The sequence below is a fragment of the Nannospalax galili genome, unplaced genomic scaffold, assembly GCF_000622305.1.
Source record: "Nannospalax galili isolate Female #2095 unplaced genomic scaffold, S.galili_v1.0 scaffold139, whole genome shotgun sequence".
Taxonomy (NCBI): Eukaryota; Metazoa; Chordata; class Mammalia; order Rodentia; family Spalacidae; genus Nannospalax; species Nannospalax galili.
In genome coordinates, this window is record NW_008345884.1 from 1,975,216 (window position 1) to 1,999,745 (window position 24,530).

General features: G+C 37.9%; 1 protein-coding gene across 1 annotated transcript in view; it reads right to left on the reverse strand.

The window, feature by feature from the left end:
- Nup155 (nucleoporin 155) overlaps positions 1 to 24,530 on the reverse strand; it is a 54,415-nt gene that overhangs the window by 20,022 nt on the left and 9,863 nt on the right. Inside the window, exons 5-20 of the mRNA XM_008842077.3 lie at positions 23,437 to 23,529; positions 22,866 to 23,032; positions 22,192 to 22,297; positions 20,066 to 20,139; positions 19,625 to 19,716; positions 16,321 to 16,418; positions 15,727 to 15,879; positions 13,784 to 13,884; positions 11,737 to 11,907; positions 9,526 to 9,636; positions 8,120 to 8,214; positions 7,195 to 7,283; positions 6,263 to 6,325; positions 4,232 to 4,379; positions 1,787 to 1,853; positions 109 to 224 (exon numbers count right to left, since the gene is read on the reverse strand). Of these exons, the coding sequence (XP_008840299.1) occupies positions 109 to 224; positions 1,787 to 1,853; positions 4,232 to 4,379; positions 6,263 to 6,325; positions 7,195 to 7,283; positions 8,120 to 8,214; positions 9,526 to 9,636; positions 11,737 to 11,907; positions 13,784 to 13,884; positions 15,727 to 15,879; positions 16,321 to 16,418; positions 19,625 to 19,716; positions 20,066 to 20,139; positions 22,192 to 22,297; positions 22,866 to 23,032; positions 23,437 to 23,529 (1,744 nt within the window). The remainder of the gene's footprint in view (positions 1 to 108; positions 225 to 1,786; positions 1,854 to 4,231; positions 4,380 to 6,262; positions 6,326 to 7,194; positions 7,284 to 8,119; positions 8,215 to 9,525; positions 9,637 to 11,736; positions 11,908 to 13,783; positions 13,885 to 15,726; positions 15,880 to 16,320; positions 16,419 to 19,624; positions 19,717 to 20,065; positions 20,140 to 22,191; positions 22,298 to 22,865; positions 23,033 to 23,436; positions 23,530 to 24,530) is intronic.

Below are 24,530 nucleotides of genomic sequence, written 5' to 3' on the forward strand. Positions count from 1 at the left end.
GGCTCCAAGGACATTGTGCATGCATGTGTTACACTTGCATACATGCAGGTGAATAAATAAATAAATATATAAATAAATAAATAATAAATGAATCTGATTTGTTCTTACTTTGGATTTCCTAGTGGTCCTCCTGAAAATTGGGAATTTCTATCTAGAAATTCCTGCAAACCTTTTAATTCCAGTAGCACTGACTCCAGCAGCTGGGGGGACACACTGCTTTCAATCTGTGAGAACGGAAAAAATTTTCAAGTTTAAAAAAACAGGAAAAAACTGCATATAAAAAAAATGTGCTCTTTAGAGCCATAATTGAATATATACTTTTTGAAGTATGCTATATTTGTAACGAGTATGGTTCTTACATGAATTCACATCTTATTGACCAAAATAAAGTGTGATAAATTTATTAATAACCTTTTTTTCCCTATTCTTGGAAGGCTGGCATAGAACTTACATACAGCACATACAAATATTAAGTGAACATCTGATTACTTTTCACATTCCCAAGGTTATCACCCAGATTACAGTATAGCATATTCACAACACCCATGTCCTCATGTCCTATTCATTATCAATCATCCTGACTTCCTTCAAGGTAACCACCAATACTTTTATCATGATAGATTAAGAGAGCGAACTCTGAAGTTCATGCATAGTATTAGATAAAATGCATTATTATTAGAAATGTGACCTCTAACAGGGTATCACAATGCAAAAGATATCTGAGTTAGGGTGGGTGTCTTTATGAATGTTTATAAACTCAGTACTTCAGAGGTTATGATGGGGGGGATCACAAGTTCAAAGGTAGCCTGAACTACATAGCAAGACCCTGTCTTGAAAAACAAGAAAATAGAAAAACAGAAAAGGAAAGAAAAAGAAAGATATCTGGTGCCTTACTATTCTAAAATGAGTGTAAAACAAAAATTGTGCTTATGTTCCAGATATTTTTAAAATTTTTTAATTTCTTTGAGACAGGATCTTCCTATAGCCCCAGCTGGCCTGGAACTTGCTATGAAAACCAGGCTCCTTGATCTCAGAGATACACATGCCTTTTCCTCTCAGTGCTGGGATTAAGTCATGCACTGCTTTTATCCATCTTCTATATTCCAGACTTTTAAAATAAATGTTTTTTAAAATTAATTAATTTATTTTTATGTGTATGAATATACTGCCTGCATGTATATGAGTGCACCCGTGTCGTGCAATGCCGTGGAGCTCAGAAGAGGGCTTTGGATTTCCCTGGAACTGGAGTTAAGGACCGTTCACAGCTGCCATGTGGGTGTTGGGAATCGAACCCGAGTTCTTTGCAAGAGCAGTCAGTGCTTTTAACTGCTGAGCAATCTCTCCAGCCCCCAAAGAAATGTTCTTAATGACGTTTTGTAAGATATTTCTTTGAAGCAGTCTGAGAAGTATGTAAATACAGGATAATCAGTGCTGGGATCAAGGAAGTGTTGTGCATCAGAGTCAAAGTATGAGAGAGAGAATGTAAGATTAAGTATTAGCTCTAACTCAATTTGTTCCTCACAGCAACTTTGGGAAGGAGACAGTCTTTGTATTTTGCAGTGGACTATGAGGCTATGAAATGTTAAGAAAATTTTACTCATTACTAGTTAATATGTGATTGGCATAAGACCTAACTAAACTAGAGAGAGGACAGTTTGTTGGGAGAGAATGTGAACATCTACGTAAAACAATCATTGAGTCTTATTTACAACACTAAGAAATGTGAAACATTATCCATAACATCAACTAGTTTCAAGCAAACAAGGAAATAGCATTCCATACTTACTGCAGTGATCTCTCTGTTGCCACTCTTGAATACTCTTTCCACAACTAAGCTAGCATCCCAAATATTTCTATAACAAAAAAATGCTTTAATGATTGTACTATAAATGAATAAAACCATTTCAACTTGCAGTTACTTCTTTTGTGAAGGGAAATTATGGTCTTATTCAGTTTTTCAAATAGCAATAGCTTCATTACTAAGTTACCTAGAAAATGGGGCTGGTAAGATGGCTCAGTGAGTGTAAAGGCACTTGCTATGCGACCTGACTTCCGTCCCTGGGACTTATACAAGGTGGAAGGAGAGAACTGACTCCACAGAGTTGCCCTCTGACATCCACATTGCACACTATGGCACACACACTCCCTCAGTCATACACACGAATAATAAATAAAGTTTTTTAAATGGTAAAAAATTTTTTAAAAAAATTTATTATTTTTATTTCATGTGTATGTATGTATTGCCTGCATGTAGGTAAGTGCACCCGTGTCGTGCAATGCCCATGGAGGTCAGAAGAGGCTGTCGGATGCTCTGGGACTGGAGTTATGGACAGTTGTTAGCTGCCATGTGAGTGCTGGGATTCGAACCCGGGTCTTCTGCCAGAACAACCAGTGTTCTTAACTGCTGAGCCATCTCTCCAGGCCCAGAAAAAATTAAAAAAAAAAAAAATTTATTACTTTTGTGTATGAGTGTATTCCCTGGATGTATGTAAGTGCACCTGTGTCATGCAATACCCACAGAGGTCAGAAGAGTTAGGGATGGTTGTTAGTCACCATCTGGGTGCTGGACTCTAACCCTAGTCCTCTGCAAGAGCAGTCAGTGCTCTTAACCACTGAGCCATCTCTCCAGCCCCCAAAATGGAAAAATTTCAACCCAAATATCCCTGTCATTGTAGATAAATGACACTAAGTGGGGCGTGGTGATGCACACCTTTAATCCCATCAGCTGAGGGGGAGAAGCAGGCGGATTTCTGTGAGTTCAAGGCTAGCCTGGTCCACATAGTAAGTTCCAGCTGGGACTACAGGGAGACCCTGTCTCAAAAGAGGCAAAAAAAAAAAAAAAAAGAAAAGAAATTATACTAAAGAAAAACAACAACAGCAAAAGACTGGGTAGTAAATTGTAAACAGGGAACCTGCCATGGAAAATACCCCACAGATTTACAAAAGACTGACGCACCTTTTCACATTTTAAAGGAAATAGTATTAATGAAAGCATTTAGCTCAATGGTTGGATTGCAAATACGGGCACTGTTCTTTATCCTTCCCTCTAATCATTCCCTGTGTAATAAAGATGGTGGTACACCTCCTCCAAAGAGAGATGGTCTCTAACTACTTCCCACCTTCTGAATTTAGGGTAGCCTTGAGATTTCCTTCTGGCCAAGGGTAAAAGGTAGAACAGAGTGCCATTCTTAATTCTAAGTATAATCCTTGAGAAACTTGGCAAGTTCCTACTGTTTCTCACAGAGCCCTACCACCAGCAAGTGACAAATTCTTGGCTCTCCTGCTGGAGGATGAGACCATGTAGAGGACGGAGCTGTAAGGTCATTCTAGGCCTTTATGCATATGGCAGTCCAGCCAAGATAACAAAACTCTTTGTGCCTTCATATCTGAACGCATATGCATGAGTGAGCAAAGTAAGACCAGAACTGCTCAATTGACTTCTATTCACACTACTGAGTTACAGGATGCTTTTTAATGCAATATTATTATTATTTTTTTGGTCTTTTTGAGACAGGATCTTCCTGTAACTCCAGCTGGCCTGGAACTCAAATGTACATCAGGCTGGCCTTGAGCTCACAGAGATCTGCCTGCCTTTGCCTCCTGCGTGCTGGGATTAAAGGCAGGCACCACCACGCCTGGCTCTGTAATGCAATATTATTAATATGCATGTATATATAATCTGATGCTACATGAACAGAAAAATATCCCAGCAGTGAACATAGTGAAAAGCCTGAATGAGGCAAAACAGTCTTATCAATGGATGAGCTTAAAACTTAAAAGTAAAATTAAGTAGACTAAGTAATGCCCAATTTAGAGTTAGAAATATTTCACTATTGAAAACAGAATAGGCTGGGCATGGTGGCTCATGCCTTGGTCCCAGCACTTGGGAGGTAGACACTGGCGGATTTTTTTTTTTTTTTTGGTCTTTTTGAGACAGGGTCTCCCGATAGCCCCAGCTGTCCTTGAACACACTATGTAGACCAGGCTGGCCTCGAACTCACAGAGATCCACCTGCCTCTGCCTCCTGAGTGCTGGGATTAAAGGCGTGCGCCACAACGCCCAGCTGACAGGTGACTTTCTATTAGATCAAGGCCAGACAGGTCTACACAGTGAGTTCTGGGTCAGCTGTGGCTCCAGGGAGACCCTGTCTTAGAAAGACAAAAAACAAAAACAAAAAAACAGGAGAATAGGACAAAGTGAACAATAGTTAAGTATTCTATGAAAAACTTACCCCATGATTCGAGAAAAGTAAATGCAAATACCATTGTGCTTTCCTGAGTACACAATCTCTGGTCCAGTCAAACTGCTCATACTTGTGGTCTGCATTGCTGAATTTCCCACAGCACACACTGGAGTTGACACAGCAGGAGGCTGAACACCTATACACATACAAGAACAAATTTCTTAGAAATAAACCCTAGTTTCATCCCTGGGCCTATAAGCTACTTCTATTATTTTCCTAAATGGATATAGTATCAAAATGCCCTCTAAATTTGTAACTTTATACCCATAGGTCAGTGCAGTTCTCAGACTTCAACAGAGAAGATTCTTTTGTACAATGGACAGTAGCTAAAAACAAAAAACAAACAAACAAAATCTCACAAGAGATTGAAATGGCTGAGAATAAGTTCGTGAAATGCTTAGATACTAATGGGAAATCTGTATCACAGTCCCTCCCTTCAGGAACTATCATGGTTAGGGAGGACCAGGGGAAACAGTGTCTTCTGAATATGGACCACTGCACTCATGAACCCACAGCAGCTATAGTTGCCTCCATAAGACTGAGGAAGTCAACAGTCTGTCATGGAGCGGGGAGGGAATCAGGACCCTTAGCTGAGGACAGTTAATTTAATGGCTTCTGGGGAATGGAGAGTCAGTTTTCTTCTTCCTTTTTGTTTGGGGGGGGGTCCTTTTTGAGACAGGGTCTCTCTATAGCCCCAGCTGGCCTGAAACTCACTATGTAGAGCATGCTGGCCTTGAACTCAAAAGATTCCCCTTCCTCTGCCTCCAATGTGCTGGGATTAAAGTGCTGGGATTAAAGCTGTGGGCCACTAGGCCTGGATTTTACTGTCATTCCCCACCCCCGCAGTCAGTTTTCTTTAAGGGTATATCCCATTAGGTTGCTCATGCTCCAGCGGATGGCCCCACACCATAAACATGGAAAGCAAAAGTTGGATTTGGTGAAAAAAGAGAGACATGAAGTTGGGAGGAGGGTAGAGGCTGGTACTAGGAGGAGTTGGGGGAGGTGGGAGTGAATATGATCTAAGTACATTGTATGCATGTATGAAATTCTCAAAGAATAGATATATATTTTAAAACCAATAAATCTTAAAAGAGTTCAGAATTTTTTTTACAAGTTCAGATATTTCAATACTCCATTTGTTGTATCTGGAATGTGAGAGAGAGAAAGAAAAAGAGACTATACATATACATATATGTATTTGGTTTTACTTGATAAGAAGCAACACTGAGGCTTGGATGAGTTCTAACAGGTAGACTTCCATGTTTTGCGAAAGCAGAATGAAAAGAAAAGAAAACTCAAAATTACTGCTTCTAATGCTGGAGTGAAACAACTGATTATACTAATCAGGGTGCAACTGGATCCCCATACACCAATGAGAGGATGCCACACTGTCAGAAGACTTCATAAATTAGCAATACACAGTCAAACACAAATACTTTCTTAGAAGCCACTTCTGTCAGCTGACTTTGTTTATATTTGCACATGCACACTGAACACATGTGCAAATGTACATGTGGAGGGCCAAGGACAACCTCAGGAGTCATCAGCCTTGTTTTTTTGAAACAGTCTCGACTGGCTTGGAACTCACCTAGCAGGCTAGGGTGGCTAGTGAGTGAGCCTCAGGGATCTATCTGTCTCAGTCTCCCCAGTGTTGAGCTTATAAGCCTGTATCACCATGTCTGGCCTTTTTACATTAGTTGTGGGGATCAAACTCAGGTCTTCACGCTTGTGAACACATTACCACTTCAACGGTCTCCCCAATCTACTACTTTTGTTTGTGTTTTTTAAAGTTACTATTATTTGAGCCAGGAGTGGTGGCGCATGACTTTAGTCCCAGCACTTGGGAGGCAGAGGCAGGTGGATCTCTGTAAGTTCAAGGCCAGCCTGGTTTACATAGTGAGTTCCAGGACAGCTGGGGCTACAGAGAGACCCTGTCTCAAAAAGACCAAAAAGTAATAATAAAGTTAATATTATTCACACTAAACATTAAAGATAATAATTAACACAGAAAAGAGGTACCATGAGATGGTGTCCCCAAAAAGGATGGATTTGGATAGGAACTACCACTAGGAACAGGAGAACCTGTAAAAGGAAAAAATATAGAGATTTGTAAAATAATCTCCTAATGTTCTAAATTTGATCAAAATTTGGCATAGAAGCTATTTATATGCATGACTGAAGAATGACGCCACATTACGGACCTGGGGCTAGAGAGATGGCTCAGCAGTTAAAAACACTGGCTACTCTTGTAGAGGACCTGGGTCTGAATCTCAACACCTACATGGCTGCTAACAATCATCTGCAACTCCAGTTCCAGGGGCTCTGACTCCCTCTTCTGACCTCTATTGGCACTGAATGATACAGGTATACCTACCTACATACAATTAATACACTCACACACCATTAAATAAAAATAATAAAGGGGCTCGAGAGATGGCTCAGCGGTTAAGAGCACTGACTGCTTTTGCAGAGGACCTGGGTTCAATTTCCAGAACCCACATGGTGGTAACAACTGTCAGTAACTCTAGTTCCAGGGGATTCAACACCCTCTTTTAGCCTCTATCGGCAATGCAAAACACAAGTGCACTTACGTACATACAGGCAATACATGCATACACGTAAAATAAAATAAAAGTAATATTATAAAAAAGAAGTGTCCTAGTGTGCTTTCTGTTGCTGTGATAAAACACTGATAAAAACCAACTTAGGGCTTAATACTAGCCAAGTATTCATCTAATAAAAGAAAATACTATTGGCTACATCTTATTTTGCTTTCTAGTATACATTAAAGATACAGTACTAATATACCATCACCTTTAAATGTATCTATAGACTTATTCATCCATAATTAGTAGCAATAAAACAATGAGAAACTAGTGAATAAACTATGCAACCCATTACACAGATTATAAAATACAACTCATTGCAAAGATTCACTGTTTTATACTCACTAGAATAAACAGGAGACCCCAAGATGGGCCCAACATTACTGGGAGTGGGAAGTGTGACTGGAAACCTCATCTGTGCTTCACCTCCATACCTATTTGTGTGACAAAGAGGATGAATTCAACACATTAGCGAGCCTTTAAAACCCGGGATTATTCCCACTCCAGTTTAACTTTTAATTGGTAGCAACTTCTCTATATGGTGCTGTTCAGTGGACTGTATACCTAGCACACATAATCCTTATTTACGAACTGTTGACTTGAAATTGCTACCAGGAAATGCTAACGAACTCTATAGACTTCTTAAAATAAAAAAATGTAATGAATAGTTTACTTAATATGGAAATAATTCCTGTAGTTTTGTAATAGATTATCATTAGACATAAATTTTAAAACTCTTAAGTGCTGGAAAGATGGATCAATGCTAGCTGCTCTTGCAGAGGATCTGGGTTTGATTCCCAGCACCCACATGGAGGGTAACAACTGTCTATTAAAAAAAAAAAAAATCTAAAGCTCAATCATATTTCAAATTCTTAGCTAAATGTTTTATAGAAAGAAAATCATGTTGAAGGCCGGCACACAGCTCAATGACACAGTGCTTGCTTACTATGTATGAGGTCCCGAGTTCAATCCCCAGTACCGTTAAAAAAAAAAACAAAAAAAACCTCTTTGATGCACTCAGGAAATATGACTCAGAATCCCTCAGTACAAATGAGACGTATGCATTAGAAATGGTGTATGAAGTAAAAAAAAAAAAGATGGAGGTCTCGGGAGGCAGAGGCAGGCAGATCTCTGTGAGTTCAAGGCCAGCCTGGTCTACATAGTGAGTTCCAGGACAGCTGGGGCTACGGGGAGACCCTGTCTCAAAAAGACCGAAAAAAAAAAGAAGAGAAAGTGTAGAATAACTAGATAGAAACACTCTAAGATATACCTAAAGAAAGCCCGAGTAGCCCAGGCAGATACTTCTCTGTCAGAGGCAGCAGTGGAGCATGCAAGGATAAGGCAAATTGCACAAGCCTGGTCGTCCTGTAAAAAAAAAAAAAAAAAAAAAAAAAAAAAAAAAAGTCTCTGTAGTACAGAAATACTTTAAAATAAGTTTTGTTATGTCCACCGTTTAATCTCTGCCTAGTACGGGCAAGTATTCAACAATGGAATCAGCATTAAAAAAGTAAACAATCTAGATTTAAAACTTAGCACAAAAACTATCTTTATTGAGATAGTCTCACTATGTAGCCCTGGGTGACCCTGAACTCACATATATCCACATGCCTTTGCCTCTGGAGTGTTGAGATTAAAGGCATGTGCCACAAATACCTTGCTTTATTAAGATTTTGATTGACTTTAATTTCTCTATTTTTTCTTGTTGTCTTTCTAACTTTTAGAAATTATCAGTAAGAACTAAGATTTCTTGAGTATCATGTACTCAATAAACAGTGTATACTAATAGTAGTATATACTATTAGTCCTTATAGTATATACTACTGTAATATAGTACGGTTTACACAAAAAGGAAAAACAAAAACTGAAAGCTAATGAATTCGAGTATCTTTTTTATTTCCCCCTTTTTTTGGTCTTTTTGAGACAGGGTCTGCCTGTAGACCCAGTTGGCCTGGAACTCGCTATGTAGACCAGGCTGACCTCCATCTCACAGAGATTCGCCTGCCTCTGCCTCCCAAGTGCAGGGATTAAAGGAGTGCACCAGTATACCTGGCCAAGAAGTACATAATTTCTAAATCCGCTGACATCAAATAACAGTTAATCTGAGTCTATTAGTAAGTGTAGCTATTATAAAACTTGCCTGGCATGAATTTAAGTATTTTACCTCAGTGGGAAAACAGATTTTTAACAAGTAGTTTGAATCCTGGATCTGCATATATAACTTTAATATGATAGTACTAATTTTTAACTCAGCACTGTTTCAGACCTATCAATTTTAGCTATAGGTATTAACTACTAATGTCTCCATATTATTGTTTCGCGTTTCCTCCTCAGGGTTATTCAGCGTCTGGCACATATGCATACTTAGACACACTCGTTCATCCAAAAAGCCCATAAAAGTAATGTCTAGTACTTAAAAAGTGTATTATCATATAACTATAATATCATATTCTCACTAATATACCTTAATAAAAATTTGTCAATATTAGAAGAAAATTTTCCAAGAGTCTCATAACATCAACCCTGCATTCAAATATTAGAATATACACAGTGATTCAGATTTAAAAAAGGGGAGAACAGATGATCTTTTTATTATAGTATTTTACTTTCAATTTACTTAATATTTTAAGATTCTAATTGCATCATTATTTAAAAATTCACATTAAAATACATAATTACCTGATGTAATTTGAAGAATCTTTCAATTTCTTCTCCATCTCCACCCACATTACTCACAAGCAGATGTCTCAGTTGATCTACAGGTCTAAGTTTATGAAACATAAGACTACCCTAAGAAATTAAAAACAAGAAATAATATGAAAAACAGATTTACCAAGCTTAATTGGTAGAGGGCTGGAGATGTAGCTCAGGGGTAGAGCTCTAGCCTGGGATCGATCATCCATCCATCCATCCATCCATCCATCCATCCATCCATCCATCCATCCATCTATCTGCCTGCCTATCTATCTATCTATCTATCTATCTATCTATCTATCTATCTATCTATCTATCTATTATCTATCTATACATATACATATATATAAATAATTGTATTTTATACATATAAGTGGACTTTTTGTGTGTGGTACTGGTGATAGACTTAAGGGACATTTTATAGATATATAAATATATATAAGGCCTGGCTGTAGTAACTGACACTGCTACCTTATATAAATATACAAAAGGCCTAGCTATAGTAACTGACAATGCTACCTTGTCAAATAACAAATAATCCAACTCCCTAAAACAAAATAAACTGGCCCAAAAGATCATCTATATTCCAACTCCCAACTATACTAGAATTCCATTATCTATAAAAAATTAATAATATTTTCCCCTCATGCTGTTCCTGAAACTGGAGAACTAAAGTTAGACTTTTTATTAAATCTTAAATCTTGAGTCTACACATTAAATAGACAACTTCATAGAAATATTGGGACAGTAGTTCCCCCTCATCTTGAGGGGACAGGTTATAGACCCCTTACTTAGATGCTTGAAACTGGATATAAAGAACTGCAATGCCAAGGTTGGGTGTGGTGGCACACACCTTTAATCCCAGCACTTGGGAGGCAGAGGCAGGAAGATCTCTGTGAGTTTGAGGCCAGCCTTGTCTACATAGCAAGTTCCAGGCCAGCTGGGGATACAGGGAGACCCTGTCTTAAGGTAGGCATCACACATTGCATGGATATGCCAGACAAAGGGGCAATAATGCTATGCAGAATGACTTGCAATTTAAAACTTATAAATTGTTTACTTCTGAAATTTTCCATTAATAGTCAGATAGGAGTGAGGGAGAAGGACTGAAACCTTGAAAAACTACAGGTAATGGAGCACTATTTTCTAGAACAGGATCAGATGGGTTCTAGCAACATGAAAATACTTGAAAACACTTGAAAAGATAGTCCAACACTCTTACTATGAGAATATGATGTTCCAAAGTTTGTAAGGAAACACAAACACATTCATAGACATCACTAGTGAATATACATGGAAATCTGGCAGTACCTACTTAAATTATAAATGCACATGCCCTTTGTTTAAGCAGATATGGCTTTACTTACACACATATAAAATGATACATGCCAGGACAAGGATTATTTTTAAGACCAAGATATAATGTATTGGTAGGGAGACTAGTTAAACATGGCATATTCATAAAGGTACACTGTTCAAATATAAAACAGAATGAGAACATATAGATAGAAAGATTCACAAAATATACTTTTGAAATTTAAAAAGCAAGGTAGAGGAGGAGCTGGAGAAATGGCTCAGCAGTTACGAGCACTTGCTGCTTTTCCATAGTTCAGTTTCTAGCACCCATATCCCGTAGCTCACAATTGCTCGCAACTTCAGTTCAAAGAGATCCAAAGAACTCTTCTGGCCTCCACTGGTAATGGCACTCATGTGCACATACCTCTCCACAGACACATAAATAAAAATAATAAATATAAATCTTTTTAAAAAAAGAATATATAGTACAATGTATAGAACATGCTACCATTTTAGAAATAATTGTTGTACTTAACATATCCCTGAACAGATACATAGATAATGATAATAAGGGTGACTGGAGAGAAGGGACCTGGCCTATAAGGAGACTTTATTACATATACATCCTAAGTTTTACAACTTGAATTCTGCCAATTCATTGCTGCTGGAAAATTAAGAGTAAACATTCTAAGGTGCTTTAAAAAAAATGACTCTAGAAAATGACATGTCAAGGTACTTGACAAAAACATTATAATTGCAAGCTGAGGTATGGCTCAGTGGTACAGCACTTGCATAACATGCAGGAGGCCCTGGGTTCAATCCACAGCATCACAAAGAAAAACAGACTTGACACATTTCATACTGCTTCTTCTATCTTTATGGTAGTACATGTGCACGTACCTGTGCCGAGAGGAGCACAAATTTCTTTGGAGGTAACATGTGCTGTTGTACAACAACTGGTGAGTCAGTTATTGGAATATGATCTTTATTTAAAGGTGTGATTATTTTATCTACTTTTAATTCATCTATTGCAGAAAGAGCCCAGGAATGACCATCAACACGTGTTATCATCTATGGAAAAGAAATATACCGTGTTTATATTTTTTTGACTTTGCATATGCCAAAAGGAAGGAAACCCACCACCCTCAACCCAGTAACATGAATATCTTCAACATTTAGTTAGCTTTCTACTATGTTCTACTATGATAGTATTATAATCAGCAGCTTCTATATAAAACAATCTTTTTTTGAGACATAGTCTCATTATGCGTCCCAGGCTGGCTTCAAACTTCTGATCCTCGTGTCTCCACTGCCAAGGCAAGGATCACAGGTATCCACCACCACGATTACTTATTACCTCTTCAGTCTAGGGGTCAAGGCAAAGAGTCTCATATGCACAACATATAATTTCAACAATTAGCATTGTGACATATTTGCTTTCTCTCTTCTTTCTATACATTTTTCTTTTATTGAATCCTTTAAAAGTTAAAGCTATGTCACCCCCTAAATTCTTCTGCATTCATTCCAAAAAAAATGAATGCCAACAATTCCCTAATCTAATGCCCAGTCATTATAAAACTTCCCAATTGTCTCACTGTCTTTTACAGCCATCCTTAGAGAATCAGGATCAGAGAGCATACTGTTATCTGGTGGCTGATATTTTTACTTTAAAATTTTTTTTGTGCTGGGCTTGGTGGCTTATGCCTTTAATGCTAAGACTTGGGAGGCAGAGGCAGGTGGATCTCTGTGAGTTCCAGGCCAGCCTGTTCTACATAGTGAGTTCCAGGACAGCTGGGGCGACAGAGAGACCCTGTCTCAATAAGACCAAAAAAAAAAGTGAGCCAGTCGTGATGGCACATGCCTTTAATCCCAGCACTAGGGAGGTAGAGGCAGGTCTACATAGTGAGTTCCAGGTCAGCTGGGGTTACAGGGAGACCCTGTCTTAAAAACAAAACAAAACAAAACAAAGTTAGGCTGGATGAGTGATTCATGCCAGTAATGCAAGCACTCAGTGAGTCTGAGATCAGCCAAGGCTACGTAGTGAGTTCCAGACCAATTTAGGCTACAGTTAGACCATCTCTTAATAAATCAACTACACTACCAAAAACATATAGGGAGGAGGGTTTATTTGACTTACAATTTTAGGTTATGGTTGATTATTACAGGAAAGCCAAGACAAGAATTTAAAGCATCACATCTATAGCCCAGAGCAGAGTGTGAATAGAGCATGATCCTTATTGCTTGCTGTTTACTCAGTTTCCTTTCTTCACACATACAGTTCAGGCCCAGCACATGAACGGGCATACCCACATTCCCTGGTAACATCCCTTCTGCAGAGGTTTATTCTGTCTGATGTTAATATAGATTGTCTTGCTTTACTATGGGTAGTAGCTTAATGATATTTTACTTCCCACAATATTAATTTATCTGTCTCTCTTTTTTTTTTGGTCTTTTTGAGACAGGGTCTCCCTGTAGCCCCAGCTGTCCAGGAACTCACTATGTAGACCATGCTGGCCTTGAACTCACCGAGATCCACCTGCCTCTGCCTCCCAAGTGCTGGGACTACAGGCATGTGCCACCACGCCCAGCCTGTCTCTATATTTAATTAACATTTCTCTATAGGAAATAATTGAATCTTGTTTTTAAAAAGGTTACACTGTTTTCTTTAAAGATGTTTTTAGTGATTACCATACTCATTTCTGGTCTGACAGAAGGAAAACTAAGACTTAGTAGGATACATTTCCATAAGATTTCTAGGCATATATTATTATGCAAATAGTAATAAATTAGAAGAAACTAAGTTACTAAATTATTATCCACTTGAAAATTATATACAGATTAGAGGTGTGCCTAAGCAGTAGAATGCTTGCCTAGAATGGAGAGCCCTGGGTCTAATCTCTAGCGCCACATACAGCCAAGTTTTATTAGAAGTCTCAAAATAACTTACCTGAGTTTCCATCATTGGCTTTAGGAAAGGAAATGTATCATGGTTGACACACCACAAAATGTCATTATCCTCATTTTCTGAGGCTGTCATCAATAGAATTCCTAAAATTTAATACATAAAATAGTATTAAATGATATTAAATAATTTGTACCCCAATATCCTTATTTATAATTATTGACATATCCACAATACTAATTCTTTAGTAGCAAACAAGTTACAGAATAAGTAAAATTCCTTGAAAGAGTGCATGCCTTTAATCCCAGCACTCAGGAGGCAGAGGCAGGTGGATCTCTGTGAGTTCAAGTCCAGCCTGGTCTACATAGCAAGTTCCAGGCCAACTAGGGTTACAGGAAGACCCTGTTTCAAAAAAAGACCAGATTTTAGTGGTATCAGTCTTGAGTCCATTGGGCTATTACAGGTGTGGACCACAGTTAATTAGTAAAACAAACTGACAGCACTTTATAATAAAGCATTTGAGGCTGCTTTTTAAACTTTAGCATGTAGAACCTTTAAAACGTGTAATAGTTATTGCATTGTACATACAATTAAAACAATTGTATTCTTTCCTGAATAAATTTTTATATTTAAAACAATTCTAGAGGGAGAGAAAAGGGAAGGGGAAAGCACAAAGCCCCAAAACAAACTTAATTCTATTTGTAATGGCTTCAAAGAAAATAAAAATATGTAGAATAAAGGAAGTTTAATTCTAATTTAAGCAAAGAAGTACAAGACCTATATACTGTATATACATTACCAGAAAAAAAGTCAAAATAAATGAAAAAGTCAAAACAATCTTTAAACAGAAAAAAACAGTTGAGTGACATGAACTTAAAACCCACTACAGGTTGCAGTGGTGCATGACTGCAATCCCAATAGTGTAGTGATGACAGAATAGTATTTGAAAAAATTCTTGCAAAGGAAAGCTTGCTTTGGAAGTTGAACAATAATATGTTGGATAATACAGTAGGATTAGCATAGGAAAGGTTTTAGAATGATTAGGGAAAAAACAAAACAAAACGGAATTAGAAATGCTTTCCTATAATTCCAAAAAGTATATATTTTTCAAATTTTGATGTTTAACTAGAATTTAATTATTTTAAACTTAACTATGCACCCTACAGTGTTTTTTTTAATCAAGACTGCATTATCATATGTAAAGCTCCCTTTACCCATGAAGATACCAGTACATCAACAAAAGAACAAAAATCATTTAAATTTCTTTTTTGTTGTTGTTTTTGTGAGACAGGATTGCTACGCAGACTGGCATTGCCTAGAACTAACTATGTAGACCAGGCTGGCCTCAAGCTTAGTGATCCTCTGGCCTCCATCTCCTAGTACTGAGACTATGAACATGCACCACCACTTCTGGCTTCTCTGATTATTCTAAAGGAATACAGTTCATAGAATCTATAACACTAGATATAACACTGATTTAAAAAATATATTTTAAATTATGTGTATGTATGTATGTCTGTATGTTCGTATGAGCATGTGTAGGTTCAGGTGCCTGTGGAGGTCAGGGGTTGTGGTATATCCCTCTAGACCTGGAGTTATGGGTAGTAAGCCACCCATCATGGGTACTGGAAACCAAACTCAAGTCCTCTGCAAGAGCAGTATGTGCTATTAGTTGCTGAGCCATCTCCCCAGCACTGTAACACTGATTTTGACAAGTGAGTTTTTATACAAGGTACTTATGGGGTAAAATAAAAAACTAAAAAGTACTTAGATATTTAGTACTTAGTAACACATACATACTCAACACATATATATATACTAGTTGAAAACATTAAAACAGAATGTTACTATATAAAAAAGACTAGGAAAAATTCTGCAAGCATTCTAAAGAGCATTGGGAAATTCACTATTTTCAATGACTCAAAATGCCTTGTCACTTTTAAGTTTTCTAAATCTAACCTTAAATCTTACAGCATTTTAGAACTTACCTTTACTATAAAGAGCTTTATGTACTTTTGAAGGCTTTTCCACTGTTGAAGAAGCTGAGAATCCAGGAGGTAAGCGGACGTGAACTAGGGTCAGTGTATTGGGCCGAGCTAATGGCTGTCTAAATGGACAAGTGCTGAAATATAACCTCACACCTAGTGATGAGGTAAAATTATGCATCAGTAACAAAATAAAAGGCGCAAGGTACATGTGTAATAAAGAAATTCCATATAGCAACACAGAACTCTGCTAAAATCACATACTACTTTCCTCAATGATCTTAAATTATCATATGGACTATTATGTTGAGACAAATTTCTAGAAAATCCGTCATTGAATTGAGCAGTGACTCAACACAGTCCAGTTGTAAGAACTTGTGAAAAGCCAAGGGAGTATGTGTGCCAGTTTAGGTTCTGGACTGAACAGGAGTCACTTTACCTTGCAAGTCTGGTTACACACCAAATGACTACATGGAACAGTACCTCCCATTTTTTTAAAATCCTTCATTTTATGAATTATCACCATGGCTTGATAACTGATATATAAATAAAAGCATTTATCATAATTTTCAAATCTAAATATGCAAACATACATACCTGCATGAGTGACAGCCAGTAACTGACAGTCCAGTGATTCAGAATTTTCAATCACTGCTATCTGAACAATTGGTTTAAAAACAGAACGATCAATGGTCCTAAAAGAAAGATAAAAAATTGAAATGTATTTCTAACTTATAAAGTACATGTTCTACCTGTATTTTTTACAAGTCTAAATGTGGTAAAGAAACTTAAGATTATTTAGGAAATCAATTCAGTAACAACAGAACTGATAAAACACCACTGTGTGTATTATTTAAGTAAATAGCCTTATTTTTCAAACGAAGACCAAAAAAAGAGGGCTAAAGACCAAGGAGTGACTGATAGATAGGAACAAATGGTTCTCAAAGCATCAAGTTACCACTGCAATGATTAACAGACCTTTGTCATAAAGAGATTAGTAATGGAGAAAATTATCACTGGGAAATTGACATTAATACCTACAGATATAGTGATACAATTAGTTTGTATTATGTATATATGTTAATTACATATACTATGTTAAAAAGATCAGTGGGGCTGGAGAGATGGCTCAGACAATGAAGGAGAAAAGTGTTCTACTCATTCTTGGTTTTTTGAGATGACAGGGTCTTCCTGTATCCCCAGCTGCCCTGGAAGTAGCTATGTACACCAGGCTGGCCTCTGCCTCCCAAATGCTAGGATTAAAGCATGAGCCATCGTGCACATCATGGGAACGCTCTATTAAAAAGACTAATGACCAATACAATTCATAAATTCTTTTTTAAAAAGATTTACTTTTATTATATGTGTATGAGTGCTTTGCCTACATGGAATGTATGTTCATCATGAGCGTGCAATGCCCTCAGAAGGCAGAAAAGGTACTGGATTCCCCTGGAACTAGAATTACAGACAATTGAGAGCCACCTTGTGGGTGTTGGGAACCTAACCTTGGTCCTCTGCAAGTGTTCTTAATAGCTGAACCATCTCTTCAGCCCCAATTCATAAATTCTAAATGTAGAATTTGGGGGGAAAAGGCTATAAAAGGTTGGGCATGGTGGTGCATGCTGGTGCTGCAGGGAGACCCTGTCTCAAAAAGACAAAAAGAAAAAAGAAAAAAAGAAAAATGCTATAAAAGTGTAGAGCTGTGCTGGTTTTGACAGCACATTTACTTAAATTGGGAAGATGAGATCTGCATGGCCACTGTACAAGATGGCCTGCAAGTTTCTGATATATCCCACATTTTTCAAAAACAAGGAAGGGGAGCCATGCTTATATAGGAAAAAATGGGCTTTAAGTCAAAAACAAACAACAAAAAGGCACGGTGGTACATGCCTTTAATACCAGCACATGGGAGACACAGGCAAGTGAGGTGGGGGCTCTCTGTGCGATGGAGGCCAGCCTGATCTATATAGAAAGTTCCAGGCCATCTGGGATACAGGGAGACCCAGTTTCAAAAAGTTTAAAATTAAAAAAAAAGATTGCCAGGCGAGGTGGAGAAAATGGACTTTAAATCAAAAACAAACAACAAAAAGGCCCCAATTCTAAATGTAAAATTTGAGGGGAAAAAGGCCGTAAGAGGCTGGGCGTGGTGGAGCACGCTTTTTATCCTAGAACTCAGGAGGCAGAGGCAGGCGGATCTCTGTGAGATCAGGACCAGCCTGGTCTACATAGTGAGTTCCAGGCCATCTGGGGCTACAGGGAGACCCTGTCTCAAATAAGCATTTACTATATAACATAGTTATATGATATTTGCACAATACTTCCAAATGGCTTAACTCATAATAAAGAGTGTATGCAAATAGGGAAATGCTACCAACTAGTGAATGTAGATAGATTCCCTAGTTGATACCTGGGAAATTTAGTGCATACTTAGGTTCTTTAAATATCTATATAAAGGTTTTTGGTGGTTGTTGTTTTTTGTTTAAAGAGAAGGTTTCTTAATGTAGCATAGGCTAGCCTCAATCTTAAGATCCTAATGCCTCAGTCTACAGAGTCTGGGATTACAGTTATATACCATTATGCCCAGCTCAGCATAGTACTTTTTTTTTTTTTTTTTTTTTTTTTTTTGGTCTTTTTGAGACAGGGTCCCCCTGTAGCCTAGCTACCTTGGAACTCATTATGTAGACCAGGCTGGCCTTGAACTCACAGAGATCTGCCAGTCTCTGCCTCCCAAGCGCTGGGACTAAAGGCATGTACGACCATGCTGGGCTCAGTTTTTTGTTTTTTTAAAATTTTTCTGTGGATGTAAAATGTTTTCTAGAAGGTGCAAGAAACAATTAAACCCCATGTTTCTGTTTACATTCAAAACATATATATTTTTGTCTTTTTTTTTTTAACCATGATGCCTGATTCTTGCAATTATCCAAGTATACAGACAACAGATACTGAAAAGCTGAAACCTTTATCATAAAGGTTTATTTGAAGGTAAAAAGAATGTGTGCAGGTAACTAAGGAGTTTGGGAAACATGCAAAAGTCAGCAGAGAGAGTCTGACACAGAATCCCTTGGCTTCTAGGTTGGGTTCCAATATGTAAGAGGCCACGAGGTGGCTCAGCAGTTAGAAGCACTGGTTGTTCCTCCAGAGGACCAGGGTTCAACTCCCAGCACTCACAAGGTGGCTGGAAAACTGAATATAATTCCTGTTCCAGGGTATCCAATGCCCTCTTCAGCCCTCAGGAGGGACTGAATGAACATGATACATTTACATGTAGTCAAAACAATCAAACACAAAGTTTTTTTAAAAAGGAAGGGGCATGGTAGCACATGCCTTTAACCCCAGCCCTCTGGAGGCAGAGGCAGGTGGATGTCTGGGAGGCAGAGGCAGGAGGACATCTGTGAGATCAAGGCCAATCTGGTTTATATAGTGAGTTACAGTCCAGCTAGGACTACTGTGAGACTATATCAGAACAAAGAAGAAAGGGAATGAGAGGGAGAGAGGGAGGAAGGGAGGAAGGGAGGAAGGGAGGAAGGGAGGAAGAGAGGAAGGAAGGAAGGAAGGAAGGAAGGAAGGCAGGCAGGCAGGCAAGAGGTCTGGCTAAGTGGTACAATGGTTTGCCTAGTATACGAAGCCAAGGGTTTGATTCAGCACTAGTGGGTAGAAAAAAGTTCCAAGAAAAAGAAACACAAGCTGTACCTCATTAAGACCTTATGTTTCAAACCATCAATGTAATAATAGTCTACAGCAATCATGTTTCAAACACAACTTACTATGTTGTTTCCTTCAACACTCCTAATCTTTTAGAGATATAAGAAGGCATAGTTTAATCTTATTATACAACACATAAAATAGTATAATTATGCCTGTAAGTAAAGTGCTAATAAGCTAACAATCAACAACATATTACCTAGCAATGTTTCCAGCAGCAGAGACAATGGCATTCTGTGAAACTGAGGCAACTCTACTCATTCCCTGCCCATCGTGGCCCAAATCATAAACCTGTGAATAACAATTGTTCTCCCTTAGACACAATTACATACCACATATTATATTAAGTAAACATGCTACTTTAAAGGATCCTTTAATTTGGCACTTTATATATAGAACATTAAGATGTTTGAAACACATACACACATACACATACACATACACAGACACAAAATGGCCCTAAGAAATGGTTTGAGATACTTGAAAAAGCAGTTGAAGCTGGGCATGGTGGCACACACCAGAAATCCCAAGCATTTGTGGGGTAGAAGCAGGAGGACTAGGAGTTCAAGGTCATTCACACTCTTACACAACAGGAATGTGAGCAGGTGAGATGGCTTACTGGGTCAAAGCGCATATTTACCTGTATGACTCCTTTCTCTGATCGTGTATATAAAATATTTCTGGAGTTATCAATTGCAATTTGAACAATAGGATCTAAAAGTAAAACGAAAGAAGAAAATGAAATCCCAAGAATTAACAAATGAACACCACTTATAATAAATTAAAACTGATGATTAGGATTTGCATTCAGGAGCTTTCTTCTCTCGACTGGTTAAACTCTACAATATCTGCGTTAAGGAAATCTTGTTAAGGACTAATCCAGAAAGCATTTATGTCTGATGTCAAATACTGACAGGGTATCACACAAATAAGACTGCCAGGCACAGTGGAGCAGGCCTATAATCATAGCTCTGGGGAGGCTGTGGCACGACTGCTGAGAGTGAGGAGTATAGAGTTACCAGATCAGCCCGAGTTACATACAAAATCCTGTCTCAAAACAAAAACAAAAGCAATCCAAGTAACATATTCTGTTTTCTAAATAGATTTTAAATCAAACCAAAGCTCTACATTTTCTTCTGTTTTGTTGAGACCGGGTCTAGTTACCTAGTCCTAGCTGGACTCAAACTTGCTATGTAGCCCAGCCTAGCCTTGAATGCACAGGGATCGACTGACCTCTGCCTCCCACACGCTGGGACTACAGGCATGTCACTACACCCAGTTTAGATTATATCTTCATTAAATAATATTTAATGAATTATTTACTACAGTCTAGAAACACACACTTATATTTCTAATTTTTCAAGAATAAAAACAAAGCATAAAAAAAATTGCCAGGCGTGGTGGTACACGCCTTTCATTCTAGCACTCAGGAGGCAATGGCAGGCAGATCTCAGTGAGTTCAAGGCCAGCTTGGTCTATACACCAAGTGTGAGGCCAGCTGGGGCTACAGGGAGAACTTGTCTAAAAAAAAGAAAAAAAAAGAAAAAAAAAACAACATGTGACATCTATGTATGAAAATGCCATAATGAAACCTATTATTCTGTATACTGACTTAATAAATACATTAAAAATTTGCATAAAGGGAAATAAGGTAGTTACATGCCATCTAAAGGCATTTTAGTCAACAATAGGCCATTTATACACAACACAGTACCATTCTATCACTTAGCAATGTGGCAGCCACCTTAGTTTGTGTATGTAAACTCTATGTTAGCACAATGAAAAAAACTACATAACAGAATACATCTCTGAAGTGTTTCTTGCCTAAAGATTCAGTTACATTAACATTTTAAGAGTATTATCACTTTTAAAATATTTATTTCATTTTTATTTATGTGTTTGCATGTGTGTCTGTGTGGGGCTATGTGTATTCTGCCCTTGAAGGGCAGAAGAAGGCACTGGATCCCTAGAAGCTGGAGTTACAGGTAGTTATCAGCTGCCTGATGTGAGCACTGGGAACCAAATTCTGATCCTCTGCAAGAGTAATACATGCGGTCACCAATGAGCAATCTCTCCAGCTCCAAAGTGTTATCTTATTTCACCAAAGCATCTGAAAATTACTTTATCTGTTTAAATCTCTAAGTTCATTAAAACTCAGGTATAGGGGCTGGAGAGATGGCTCAGTGGTTAAGAACACTTGTTCTTTCAGAGGACCCAAGTTCAATTCCCAGCACCCACATGGCAGCTAACAATCGTCTGTAACTCCAGTTCCAGGGGATCTGACACCTTCTTCTGGTCTCTGTGGACACTGCACACACGTGGCACACTTACCTACATGCAAAACACTCAAACATATTAAAAAAACAAAAAACCAAAAAAACTCCCAGGCATTAAAATTTTTTTTACAGGAAAATTGTTCTAGACCAATCAGTCAAAAGCATTTACTACGTATCTGAATTAACCTCTCTTCTCTCTCTCTCTCTCTCTCTCTCTCTCTCTCTCACACACACACACACACACAAGCACACTGTTTAGGACATATGATTCATAATGCTACATTTATAGAAAACAAATAACTGGAGAATAAAAGCCATGTTTTTTTCTGTTAGTATACCTCTATTCTTTAAGAGACTTTACAGATATATAGCAAGTACTAAGTACTATTTAACATGACAAATATTTTAAGAATGAAAACTTCTGAAGAAAATGTTAAATCTAGAATGTATTAAATTTTTGTTTTATTTGCCAAATTCGTCTCCTACTCACCATCTTCTGAGAATGTGAACTGTAGCAAAGATGGAACAAGGAAGGAAAGTGAGCTCTTGGAGTGGTTAATCTTCCTGCATCTTTGACTAAACCAACCTGCTTCTGCCTTAAAAGACAAACACAGAAGACTTGGAATGCTACAGAACTCAGAATGACTGTACATCTATACTATTTTTTTTTTGTCTTTTTGAGACAGGTTCTCTCTGTGGCTCCAGATGTCCTGGAACTTGCTACGTAGACCAGGTTGGTCTCAATCTCACAGAGATCCACCTGCCTCTGCCTCCAAAGTGCTGGGACTAAAGGCATGCACCACCATACCTGGCTGTGAGTTCTATTCTTTAATTAAAAATATCTACTAAATACAACAAATGCCTTTCAAGATAAACTGTTAAATGAAAAGTCAATCGTGAAAATATACAATCAATAATCCAAGAACATACATTCACAAAATATATCATGTGTTTACTTGTGCACACACATCAAGAAAATAAGACGTTTTTACCTCTGAGGTAGACTAGATTTTGTGGGTGTAGAGCACTGATGGAAGACTATACTTCAAGTTTGTATTTAAATAGTTCCCATAAGAATGCATCACGCAATTAGAAAATGAAAACAAAAGCTTTTCTTTTCCTAGTCCACTGAGAAAGAGACAAAAAAAAAAAGCCCAGACTTACTTGGTATGCTACTTCATACAAACAGCCATCCTTTCCAGCCAGGAAAATTCTGCCGTTGTCAGTGGAAGTAATTGTTAAAAGGTAAGTGTTATCAGTGGGCAGAGAATACAAAGGATCTGGAAGCAACTGCATCCCACCACACATACTATCATTAAGACTGCCAGAACCTATATTTTTTTAAAAAAGAGAAAACACAAGATCAGCTTCTTAGGTTTTCAAAAGTTTAAAACAATCTTCACATTATCTTGAGAACTGATCATTTTACCAAATTACTAATATTCTCCCAGTGCCTATCACTCATCTTTTATAGCTACTCTAATGTTCATCTGGCAGCTGGTGATGTGACTTTGTGGTGCACTGTTTTCAATTCCTAGCACCATACACATAAGAGTAAGGATAATTTGTAGTTTATATTAAATAGCACCTATTATGTACATACGATACAGTAAAATATAAAGCAAAAAACTAACCCAAACTAATGTGAAGATTTGATGGTAATACCTATTATAATACTAATCTCCAACATCGTTATTAAAAAAAAAATGTATCACATGTAGGTAGGCTACCATACCTGTTTGTAAATTCGCATAGCTGAGCCCAAGAATGACTATATCCACAGGGGTTGCCAAAACCAAGAGATGTCGTACATGAGGTTGAAAGATGCCTAGGGGAAAGTAGACACAGGGAAGAAATTATCTTTCTTCTGAAAAACACCCAGTGCTTAAGCTTTAATAGAATATGGTTTTACAATTAAGACAACTAATTAAACAGTAAAAGTCTGAATCTAGTTAAGGTAATTCTGATGTTTAAATATTATTATGTTTAGCCAGATGTGGTGGTGCACACTCTTAATTCCAGTACTCAGGAGGCAGAGGCAGGTAAGTTCTGGGCCAGTCTGATCTACATAGTTGAGTACCTTGGCTACATTGTGAGACTCTGTCTTTAAAAAAAAAGTGTGACTGGAGAGATGGCTCAGCAGTTAAGAGCACTGGCTGCTTTTGCAGAGGTCCCAGGGTTTATCACATGATAAGTAACAACAGTCCTTAACTCCAGTTTTTGGGGTGGGGGGTATGTATGTCTGATGCCGTCTTCTGTCCTCCATAGGAACTGCATTTGCAAACATGCTGGCAAAACATTAACACACATTAAAAAAACAAACAAACTGCTGAGTGTGGTGGCTCCTGCCTTTAATCCCAGCACTTGGGAGGCAGAGGCAGGCAGATCTCTGTCAGTTCGAGGCCAGCCTGATCTACATAAGTGAGCTCCAGGCCAGCTGGGGCTACTGGGAGAACCTGTCTCAAAAAAAGACTAAAAAAATAAATAAATAAAAAATAAAAATAAAAACTAAAAAGTGGCAAATAGTACTATTTTTTAATTATTAAAAAAGTAAATACTAGTAGAGAAGAATCAACTTAAGAGATAATTGGTTCAGCAGCTAGTGTCATTTAAAAAGTGTGACACAGAGGCTGGAGAGATGGCCCAGTGGTTAAGAGTACCGATTGCTCTCGCAGAGGACCCGGGTTCGATTCCCAGCACCCACATGGTGGCTACGAACCATCCTTAACTTGAGTTCCAGGGAAATCTGAAGCCCTCTGCTGACCTCTGCAGCAATGCACGATAAGGGTGCACTCACATACATGCAGGCAATACACTCATACACATAAA